This window comes from Triticum aestivum, chromosome 1B (genome assembly GCF_018294505.1).
Source record: "Triticum aestivum cultivar Chinese Spring chromosome 1B, IWGSC CS RefSeq v2.1, whole genome shotgun sequence".
NCBI lineage: Eukaryota > Viridiplantae > Streptophyta > Magnoliopsida > Poales > Poaceae > Triticum > Triticum aestivum.
Window position 1 is genome coordinate 641,639,290 of NC_057795.1, and position 11,944 is coordinate 641,651,233.

The 11,944-nt window shown below is 47.6% G+C and overlaps 1 protein-coding gene across 1 annotated transcript; it reads right to left on the bottom strand.

Moving 5' to 3' along the window:
* Nucleotides 1–3,569: 3,569 nt before the first annotated feature.
* LOC123144713 (GDSL esterase/lipase At5g45910) lies at nt 3,570–10,478 on the bottom strand. The gene is made up of 5 exons (XM_044563931.1): nt 10,105–10,478; nt 9,873–10,027; nt 4,980–5,140; nt 4,514–4,833; nt 3,570–3,988 (listed from the first exon to the last, which is right to left on the bottom strand). Exons 1-5 carry the CDS (start codon nt 10,373–10,375, stop codon nt 3,771–3,773), a joined length of 1,125 nt encoding a protein of 374 aa, XP_044419866.1. The 5' UTR covers nt 10,376–10,478; the 3' UTR covers nt 3,570–3,770.
* Between the last annotated feature and the right edge of the window lie 1,466 nt (nt 10,479–11,944).

Sequence of the window (11,944 nt, forward strand, 5' to 3'; positions counted from 1 at the left end):
TACCGTAAAACTTGATGCACTTCGTGTACAAAACGGACAATCTCTTTCGATGTATCAGAGTTTCATACGGAAACTCGTCTGTTACAAAGGGATTCATTTTTTTGAACTTATTTGAAGTCCATAGTTTTTCTATGTTCAAAATGCACCATTCAAAGCCACATCATCAATTTACAACCCTTTCTGACTAGATTTGTTATTTTTCATGCATTTACTGATTATTTTGAGCTATAAGACAATGAAACTGAAAAGCATTTGAAATGAACTCTGAAAAGGTTCCAAGTTGTCATGGTATCATCATTTCACCCACGTAGCATGTGCGAGAAAGTAGAAAGGGTTACGACAAAAACTGGATACACTTCGTGTACAAAACAGATAATCTCTTTCGAAGTATGAGGGTTTCATACGGAAACTCGTCTGTTACAAAGGATTTCATTTTTTTGAACTTATTTGAAGTCCATAGTTTTTCTATGTTCAAAATGCACCATTCAAAGCCACACCATCAATTTACAACCCTTTCTGACTACATTTGTTATTTTTCATGCATTTACTGATTATTTTGAGCTATAAGACCATGAAATTGAAAATCATTTGAAATGAACTCTTAAAAGGTTCCAAGTTGGCATGATATCATCATTTCACCCACATAGCATGTGCGAGAAAGTAGAGAGGGTTACGGCAAAAACTGGATGCACTTCGTGTACAAAACCGACAATCTCTTTCGAAGTATCAGGGTTTCATACGGAAACTCGTCTGTTACAAAGGGATTTCATTTTTTTTGAACTTATTTGAAGTCCATAGTTTTTCTGCGTTCAAAATGCACCATTCAAAACCACATCATCAATTTTACAACCCTTTCTGACTACATTTGTTATTTTTCATGCATTTACTGATTTTTTGAGCTATAAGACCATGAAATTGAAAAGCATTTGAAATGAACTCTGAAAAGGTTCCAAGTTGGCATGGTATCATCATTTCACCCACATAGCATGTGCGAGAAAGTAGAGAGGGTTACTGCAAAAACTGGATGCACTTCGTGTACAAAATGGACAATCTCTTTCGAAGTATCAGGGTTTCATACGGAAACTCGTTTGTTACAAAGGATTTCATTTTTTTGAACTTATTTGAACTCCATAGTTTTTCTGTGTTCAAAATGCACCATTCAAAGCCACATCATCAATTTACAACCCTTTCTGACTACATTTGTTATTTTTCATGCATTTACTGATTATTTTGAGCTATAGGACCATGAAATTGAAAAGCGTTTGAAATGAACTCTGAAAAGGTTCCAAGTTGGCATGGTATCATCATTTCACCCACATAGCATGTGCAAGAAAGTAGAGAGGGTTACGGCAAAAACTGGATGCACTTCATGTACAAAACGGACAATCTCTTTCGAAGTATCATGGTTTCATACGGAAACTCGTCTGTTACAAAGGGATTTCATTTTTTTGAACTTATTTGAACTCCATAGTTTTTCTGTGTTCAAAATGCACCATTCAAAGCCACATCATCAATTTACAACCCTTTCTGACTTCATTTGTTATTTTTCATGCATTTACTGATTATTTTGAGCTATAAGACCATGAAATTGAAAAGCATTTGAAATGAACTTTGAAAGGTTCCAAGTTGGCATGGTATTATCATTTCACCCACATATCATCATTAATAGAAGTTCATCATCACATTAAAACCAAAGTACATACATAGTTCTCATTGAACAATATATAGCTCTCCAGAGCATCTAATTAAACCATACATTGAAATTATGTAAAACATTTCAATGCAACAACAAATGCGATCATAGTCGCAACCAAGGTAAGAACTGATCCAACTGCATAATGATACCAAGACTCGGTATGAATTGCATATTTTCTAATCTTTTTAATCTTCAACCGCATTGCATCCATCTTGATCTTGTGATCATCGACGACATCCGCAACATGCAACTCCAATATCATCTTCTCCTCCTCAATTTTTCTTATTTTTTCCTTCAAGTAATTATTTTCTTCTTTAACTAAATTTAACCTCTTGACAATAGGGTCGGTTGGAATTTCCGGTTCAACAACCTCCTAGATGAATAAAATCTATGTCACATTGATCGGCATAATTGTCATAAACAATAAATGAACCAAATAGTTATGAAAAGATAATATATACCACATCTGAATCATAGACATGACGAGGGCCGACGGGGGCGGATACCAAAACCATCGCACTATATAATAACAAGGAATAATAAAAGTAAGAAAATTAGACAAGTATCTATCTGAAGTAAGAATTTTTTTCATTCAGAAAGAAGATAAGAACAAGAGGCTCACCACGGTGTTGCCGGCGACGAGATCGGCGCGGGTGATTGACGGTGGTGAAGACGGGGATGGGACGTGACGGACAGCTAAACCTAGACAAATATCGGGGAAAATGGAGCTCGGAGGTCGAGTTTCGAGAGGAGAAAGATTAACTAGTGTGTCTGGGGCATTTCATCGAACACCTCATATGCATAGGAGGTGAACTAGAGCACCCAAATGCCCTCCCCTCGCCGGCTTGAAAAAACATAGCACTGTGGAGTGCTCTACCGCGGCGGTGGGTATATATAGGCAAGTTATTTGTCCCGGATCGTGGCATGAACCGGGACTAAAGACACGCCTTCTGTCCCGGTTCAAGCCACGATCCGGGACCAATGGTTGTGGGCCAGGAGCGAGGCCCATTGGTCCCGGTTCGTGCCTGGAACCGGGACAACTGGTTGCATACGAACCGGGACCAATGCCCACGAGGCCCCGGCCGGCCCCCTGGGCTCACGAACCGGGTCTAATACCCCCCATGGGTCCCGGTTCTTGAAGAACCGGGACTAATGGGCTGACCAGGCCCGAACGATAGCCCTGTTTTCTACTAGTGAAATGCACTGAACAATGCATAGACCATATTATACTACAATGTTGTGGTGCTCCTAGTGCACTGACCAAGCCGAATGGTGCACCAACAAGTCGGAGCCGACAATGGGCAGGAAGGACGTTCGAGCACTCCAACTTCTTGTGATGGGGGAATTATGAAAGCACCACAACAGAATTGTTTTTGATGGAGTGATGCCATCTGTAGATCATGTACTATGCAGCGTAGACGTAGAAGGTAGAGCATGGAAGCAAGCAGGAATTCTCAAAGGAGAGGTGGACGCCTTCTTTGGGGCGGTGTCGGTGTGGACTAGTGTGAGAAGTTAGCTAATGTGAGGGTGTTTTTAGGTGGAGTTTGGTGTTATGTAGTAATATGTAACTGCCAATCGTTGGGCGCTCTTTACCCCATCTTCATTTTAAATATATAGTACAGATACTCGTGCATATTCGAGAAAATCTCAGCATCTCCATTCATTTATATGAGTTCTAAGCACTCTATTTTTATAGGAAAAACTCTGTAAGCACTACACGGACAGACAAGGGTTGAAAATGAGTGGACTAGCTGCGCTCCTTGCAGGCATAGCCAACATGGTGACACCCTGTTCTTGCTGATGCTATTTAGAAATATAGAGGATAAGTGGTGACAGTGATGGCAATATATGCCAAAAGGAGAAAAAGACACCATTTGATGGACGAAAGCAATAACACTTCATTTGAGAGTTGCCTCCATTTCTTTCTTTCTTGGGCAACGTATACATCTCAGCACCACCATACGGCACTGAATCAAATTTCCTCTTTTCCTTTAGGTAAACCCAACCTCAAATCAAATAATAAATAATACTACCACAAGTCAATAAATAAAGAATTAATTAATTAATTAATGTTTTAGGTGTGGAGGATGGGCGGGCTGCAGTAGGCCCCGCTGAGCCAGCCGTCGGTGATCTGCTTGTAGGCGGCCTCGGTGAGGTGGATGCCGTCCCAGCTGAGGTGGTCGGCCGGGCTGGCGCACGCCGCCGCGCCCGGCATCCCGCACCTCGCGCTGTTGGCGTAGTTGTACTTGCCTCCCCCGGAGCCGCAGCACGCCTCGAAAACCGCGTTGAAACCTGCAGCACACACAGCACAACACCGTTGCCAGTTAGCTACGTACTCCTACTCTAGTTGATTGATCACTACCTAGAACGTGCATCAACAGTGCCCCGGTCGGCGCCGGTGCTCCATGCATGCATGCATGTGGAGGCATGTGTTTGTTGGGCGTGTCAGCCAGTGCCGATCCACCATTACTTGGCCATATTATGCCAGCTCTTCCTAGATCTTCTTTTTCAATGATTTTTTTTGAATGATTTTTTTTGAATGATTTGAAGATCTTCTTCTACTCGTCGCCGCGCGGGACATGCAGGAATCTCACATGCAGGGACATGTGCCCAGAGTGGGCAGTAGCTAGCACCACACTGATGCCGATGCTGACAGTGACACTAGTGCCGTGTCCACTGCTGCTAGCTCGTGCACGAACGCGGAATCTACCCATCCACACGTTATGCGTGGCTTGTCTCTCCCTGGCGTGTTAGTTAGACTTATTGCTGAAACAAGATGCCCAACGGCTAGCTAAGACTTATCGCGTGCGCACGTACCGTATTTGCTTGGGTTCTGGACCATGTCGTAGACGGCGGAGTAGAAGTCGGCGTACATGATGCGCGCCGCCCGGCCGTAGCGCTTCCGGAGGCGGGCGATCTTGGCCTGGAGCAGGTTGTTGTGGAACGTGGAGAGGTCGTTGAACTTGCGGAGGCAGCCGAGGCTGTCGTAGTCGGCGCTGCTGTTGGTGCCGTAGACGGTGAGGTAGATGGGGAAGCAGCCGATGGGGAGCACCCCGGGCACCACCACGTCCCTGGCCCCCATTGCCACCACCTTCTCCACGCCCCTGATGATGGTGTTGACGATCTTGGTCGTGTACCTTCCAAAGTTTTGAATAGCAGGCTATCATAAGTAGCGGTACTACTCATCCAAATCGGCTATATGCCGGTGAAAAATCAGGCTATAGCGCGGACAGGATTTCATTTAGCTAGCGGCACTCCGTTCGAACCGTTGAAACATTGGTACCTGCTCGCTTGGTCCGGGTTGTAGTTGCCGAACAGCATCGCGTTGTAGTCGTTGCCGCCGAACTCGCCGAACACCACCAGCGAGTCCCGCAGGTACCGCATGCAGTCGTTCCCGCACACGGTGGCGGTGATCTGCTGGAACCACTGGATTTGGAAGCTGATGTTGGCAAGAGCCTCTCTCTCTCGCCTAGTTCTGGGTGGATACACACACGCACGCAAGCTGTTCGAGCAAAATGGACACAAGCAAAAACAGAGGAGGAGCAGAGCAGCACACACACAGGTTGGTTTTCCAGGCAACGAATGCCCTTTTTCCTTTACTAAACCAGCGACACACTCCGGCTCTACTCTTTTGGTGTCCAGTTACAGAAACCAACACCACTGTAGCCATACCAGTGCACGCACACAGCCCACACTCTGCTACAATACTTGGGTACACACTCAGTACACCCACTACGTGAACTGATGGTTGCAACAGATGCAGTTCACCATCACTCCACTCACCCACAGTGCACCAACACATGGGCACCTTCCAGGTTTTACCACGACCATATTACAACAGGTTTACACAACTAACAATCTTCCTCCTAAACCTTGTTGTCTTCATTTGACAACCACCATGCCAATCCTTCGTCTGAGCTCCAGGAACTTCAAACGCCCAAGGGGCTTGGTAAGTAGGTCTGCCAGCTGATCTCCCGTTGGAACATAGTTCACCCCGATCTTGCCATTCTCCACAAAGTCCCTGATAAAATGATAACGTATATCGATATGCTTACTGCGATCATGGTGAACAGGATTTTTGGCCAATGAAATAGCCGACTTGTTGTCAACCAACAACTCAACCTGAACTGGCTGCTTCCCTTCCATCTCAGCAAGTAGTTGTCCAAGCCACAAACCCTGACAAGCAGCACTAGCGGCAGCAATATATTCAGCTTCACATGATGAAATTGCAACTACTTTCTGCTTCTGGGACAACCATGTAATTGGACTCTTGCGAAGGAAATAGAGTACTCCAGTTGTGCTTTTTCGGTCATCAACATCTCCACCGTGATCACTATCAGAGTACCCAAGCAGGCTGGGCTTTTCTCCTTTATTCTGAGAGTATTTGCATCCAAGGTTCAGAGTTCCACGGATATACTTCAGAATTTGTTTCACCGCTGCCATGTGCTGGGAATTTGGGCTCTCCATGTATCGGCTTACAACGCCAACAGCATAGGAGATGTCAGGTCTGGTGTTAACCAAGTACCTGAGGCTTCCTACTACACTCCTGTAGTATGTTGGATCCACTTTGGGTCCTTCTCCATTCTTACTTAACTTCAGCCTTTCTTCCATGGGTGTTTGACAAGGATTGCAATCCAGCATGCCAGTCTTCTCTAGTATCTTCAGTGCATATGCAGATTGGCAGAGTGAAATGCCATCTTCAGCTTGCGCAACTTCAATGCCAAGATAATATGAAAGTAGACCCAAGTCACTCATACTGAACATGTCTTTCATCTGTTCCTTGAACATAGCCACTTCTTCTGCACTAGAACCGGTTATGATCAAATCATCAACATATACTCCAACCAGCAGTCGTGCATTTCCAGAATTCTTCATGTACACCGCATGTTCAACAGGACTTCTAATGAAACCAAGAGACAACAAAGTCTGATCCAGTTTCAAATTCCAGGCTCTTGGAGCCTGTCGAAGCCCATACAAGGCTTTCCTGAGTTTTAGTACCTTTCCTTCTTTGCCAGTTTCAATGAAACCTGGAGGTTGTGCTACATACACTTCTTCCTCCAATTCTCCATTTAAGAATGCTGATTTCACATCCATATGGTGTACCCTCCACCCTTCATTTGCTGCCAATGCCATTAGTAGCCTCACAGTTTCTAGGCGTGCCACAGGTGCAAAGACCTCATCAAAGTCAATGCCATGACGTTGCACATACCCCTTGGCGACTAGCCTTGCCTTGTGGCGTATCACATTGCCTTCAACATCTTTTTTCAATTTAAATACCCATTTCAGTCCAATGGCTCGCACTCCAGTAGGTGGTGTTACCATTTCCCATGTATCATTTTCTTTTATGGATTTCAGCTCTTCCTCCATGGCTTTCTTCCAATGCTCATGCTTCAGAGCATCATTGTGGTGAGTTGGCTCCTCTGCACCTAGCATACACAACTCAAGTTCCTCCATATGGTCATAATCAGCTGGACTCCAGTGTGGAGAGGTAGCATCGAAAATCTCATCAAGGGAGCGCATTTTTAGTGGAGCAGATGATTCAGGACTTTCTGCAGCAACAGAGGATATTGGTGTCACCATAGCAGGTATAACAGGTGACCCTGGAAGCACTGCTTGCCTAGGTGTAATTGGTTCTGTACCTTCCCTGTTTTCTGCATTTTCACCTTCTTGAGCAGCATGGTCATTCACTGATTCAGTTTGTTCAGGTTCAAAGTGAACCAGAAACCTATCAGTGTCATCACTGATCGTGACATCATCTCCACTGGACCACTGCCAACCTTTTGATTCTTCAAAAACTACATCCCTTGATACACACACACGATTTGTCTCTGGATTGACAAGTCTGTATGCATTTGAGCCTTTCTCATAGCCAATCAATACCATTGGAATACTTCTGTCAGCTAATTTCCCACCAGATGGACCTGTTACCTTGACGTGAGCCAAACAACCAAAAGTCCGAAGATGGCCAACATTTGGTTTATAGCCATTCCAAGCTTCATAAGGTGTTTTTCCAGCAACACTCTTCGTGGGGGCTCGGTTCAAGATATAAATGGCAGTAGCAACTGCTTCCCCCCAGTAACAGCCTGGCATATTTTGGCTTTTCAGCAGACACCGTGCCATTGCAACTACAGTTTGGTTGCGTCTCTCCACAACTCCGTTCTGCTGAGGGCTGTAGGGTGCAGTGAGTTGGCGTTGAATTCCATGATCTTCACAGAAGGAATTGAATTCAACAGATGTAAACTCTCCTCCTCTATCACTCCTGAGCACTTTCAACTTCAGCCCACTTTTCAACTCTGCAGCTGCTTTAAACCTTCTGAATGCAACAAATGCTTGATCTTTGGTTTTCAGCAGCACTCCCCACATGAACCGACTGAAATCATCTACTATAAGCATAAAGTAGCGATTTCCGGCAGGAGTTGCAGGTGTAATTGGACCACACAGGTCTGTATACACCAACTCAAGACTTTTTTCTGCTCTGAAAGTTGCGTGCTTTGGAAATGGTAGTCGACGCTGCTTGCCAATGAGGCAGCCGTCACATACCCTGTCCTTGTAGCACACTAAAGGAAGCCCTTTAACCATGTCATGCTGAGCTAAAGACCTCAAGGCATCAAAATTTAGATGACCATAACGAGCATGCCACAACCATGACACATCAGTGATAGATGACAGTAAACACACAGGCATGGCCAAACTAATATTCAGTATATACAGCCTGTTCTCTCCTCTTGGTACTTTTACTAGCAGTTTTCTCCCTTGATCAAATATTTGCAGGTACCCATCTTCTAATATGACCTTGCAACCATACTCTTCCAACTGTCCGAGACTAATGATATTACTTCTCAACTTTGGTATGTAATAAACATCAGTTAGCCCACGATGAGCCCCATCTCTTGTAGTAATAAGTATGGTACCCCTGCCCTCAATTTCAACCAGGGAACCATCTCCAAGTTTGACTACTCCAGTAACTGAAACATCAATACTAGTAAACATTGCTTTGGAGCCTGTCATATGGTTGCTAGCTCCAGTGTCAAGATACCACATTTTAGTGTCATACCTTCCATCATCACTAAGTTGTGGTTTCACCTTTTCTTCATTGAGGTACACCCTGCCCTTTGCTTCTACTGAGTTACCTGATATTACACAGGTTTCTGACAGTAGAAGAGCAGGTTCTTCATTTTGCTTCTCAGCCACCATGGCTCTTTCTTGCTTCTTCTTCTTTGGCTTGGTGCATTCCCTCGAGAAATGCCCTTTTTCACCACAATTATAGCACTTGAATTTTTTCTTCGGAGTTGCAGCAGATTTCGCGCTCGACGACTGGTCATCGCCTCTTCCGTGGTCACTTCCACGGTCAGCGCCTCCCTTTCCACTACCACCTGCTCCGTTGCTGCCCCAGTTCTTCTTCCCGACGTAACCTTCCCATTGCTTCCTGGTCAGCATGAGGTGCTGTCCATCAACAGGATCACCAAAGCGCTGCTTAATGCGCTCCTCATACGCCTTGAAGCGCCCGAGTAGGTCCTCCACCGTGAGCGTCTTCAGATCGACACACTGCTCCAATGCGGTGACCAAATGCATGAGCCGCGCTGGCGCCGCTTGAAGCATCTTTTGGACAACGATGATCTCCTTCACCTCATCGCCGAGCGCACGGATGGATGACACCATCTTGTTCACGCGCGTGGCGAAGACCTCTGTTTGCTCGTTGTCGCCCATCTCCAGCCCCTCGAAGGCCTTACGCAGCGCCTGCAGGTTCGACTCGCGCACGCGGTCATGGCCGACGTGCACAGACTTGATGGCCTCCCACGCCGCCTTCGCCGTGTCCTTGCCGGCGAGCGACGCGAGCACATCTTCCGGCACGCCTTGATAAATTGCCAGGAGCGCGTCACGATCCAGCTCGAACTCCACCTTGTCGGAGTGGACTGCCTCCCACACGCAGGCTGACTGTAGCGCAACCCGCATCTGCATCGCCCAGAGGGTATAGTTGGTGCGGGTGAGCTGCGGGTAGTTGATGGGACCTCGGGGCCTCACCGGCAGCGCCTGGGCCACCGGCATCAACTCCCCCGGTTTCTGCTCTGCACCAGCCATCTCCCCCTGTCGAAGCCCATACAAGGCTTTCCTGAGTTTTAGTACCTTTCCTTCTTTGCCAGTTTCAATGAAACCTGGAGGTTGTGCTACAGCTGATGGGCCCGTTGTTCCAGATCTTGTCCGACAGGCCGAGGCCGCGGAAGAAGGGCGCGTCCATGGCCGTCGCGCCCGTGATCGCCATGTTCGCGCCCTGCTTGAAGTCCGTGCCGTTCGCCTTGGACGGTGGCAGGAAAGGCACCCCAAACTTGGTGCCTGCAATGCGTCATCGTACGTACGTCAAGCAAGAACCATTAATTAGTTTGAGGAAGTGAATGGGGCACAACACTTACTGAGGAAGTCGACGATGACGCGGCCGTCGGAGCACCGGCAGGTGGGGGTGCCGAAGTAGGTCTCGCCGTAGGGGGGCTGCGTGAAGGTGATCTCCGTCGGCTTCCCGCTCGTGCACAGGTTGCCCGTGTCCGTGATAGAGTCGCCGAAGTTGAACACCGCGTTGTACTTCTGGGCCTGGGCGGACGCCGCGCCCGCAAGTAGCAAGACGGCCAAGCATAGCAGCAGCTGCTGCTTCTGCGCCGGCACCGACGGCGAGCTCATCGTTCCCATCGTCCCAGCTGATGCGGACGAGAGAGAGGGAGGGAGGGAGGCACGCAAAGCGGCAAAGAAGAAAGCTACGGAAAGGAAAAGGAATGGGGATGCTTCATGCTTGGCCAGTGGCCGGGCTTTCTATAGCCCCCGTGACCGGCGCTTTAATTTGCTTTCGAATCTCTCGCGCTCCCGGCCAACCAGCCGAGGGTGAAAGCGAGCGTCATGCATGTTACTACCCAGCTAGCTAGATTGTCCTCCCCTTCACTATTTTATCAGTGGTTCCCAGGGAGAAATTTGTCTCTCCCTTTGACCTTTGCTACACTTTCAGCTCGGTTTGTCTTCTCCGGAGAGGAAACTTCACGTGAGAGATCACCACCACCGCCTTATTATTCTCCGATTCTATGTAAAGGTCAGCATACTACGATCCTGCCATGATACCAAAGGACGCACAAAGCGGCTCCACACATGCGTGCGTGCGTGGCTAGCTCTGCTCCATGGAGAGCTTCACCTGCCCATATGGCACCGTGTGTGATCTGAATGTTAAGATTCATATACAAGTACAAAAGATAGTTGGGAATCAGGATGGACACGGCCCGGACCGGTCCGGTCCCGGTCCGAGCCGACGTTTGGACCGGCCGCCAGCGGTCCGGGCCGGACCGGACCGAGCAGCATGATGGTCCTGATTTCAGGGACCGGACCGGCGATGACGAAGTCCGGGCCGGACCGAGCGGACCGGCCAACGACCACTGGCGGCGACTTGCACAGGTGCAGCGGCGAGGTGTACGACCTGCGCGGGTGCTGTGGCGAGGTGGGTGACATGCGCGAGCGCCCGTGTCGAGGTCGAGGAGGTGGACGACGTGCCGTGGGAAGTGTGTGGGCGCCGCAGTTCTTTGCCATGTTGTTGGTTAGCAGTTTTTCTGTTGCATGCAAGTAATCTATCGTGTGCGTGAGCCCACGATTTCTCGTCTGTGGGCCTTCCGTGATTAGCGGATCAAATCAGACGTGGAGTTAATCGTCAAATGGTGACGTATTTTTGGATCAAACCCTGTTTCTTCTCGTACTTTCAGTTTTCTGTTTTAACTGAACAAAAGGAAACGGCACCAGGGGATCGCGTGACGTGATTATAGGAAGCTTTTTTTTTTGAGAAATTTTTCATTCATACTACGAATCAGTACAAATTAGTCGACTCTTACAAGCACACTGAAATGCAAACACAAAGGACCATGAACACCTAGAGTCCCCTAAGACAACCAGAACACAAGAGGATCTCCGGAGCTCTATGTCATCATATCCCTGAATCTTGAGAGAAGACCCCTGCAGCACAAGGATCTGCAACCAGTCGCAAACAGGTCATCATCTTCGACCACGGTACAATTGCCGCCACGCTGTTTCCTCCTTTCTTGACACCAGCGCTGAAAGGGTATGGACATCAATCCAACACACCTGCAACAGCCGTCGCCATCTTTGGCTTTGAGTACCGTGAAAAGTGTCCCTTCCGGAAGGAAGAGAACTCGAGTCATCCGACCGGTCCAGCACCGCAGCCGGGCCATCCGCCCGGACAAAGCAGGATCTCCCACCAGCATCAGC

Excerpts from the sequence above, each read along its gene's own strand:
- LOC123144713 (XM_044563931.1), bottom strand. The coding sequence starts at position 10,375 with ATGGGAACGATGAGCTCGCCGTCGGTGCCGGCGCAGAAGCAGCAGCTG. Across the intron at positions 5,141-9,872 it reads AGATCTGGAACAACGGGCCC|ATCAGCTTCCAAATCCAGTG; the intron begins ATCAGCTGTAGC and ends GCTCTTGCCAAC. Across the intron at positions 4,834-4,979 it reads AACCCGGACCAAGCGAGCAG|GTACACGACCAAGATCGTCA; the intron begins GTACCAATGTTT and ends AAACTTTGGAAG.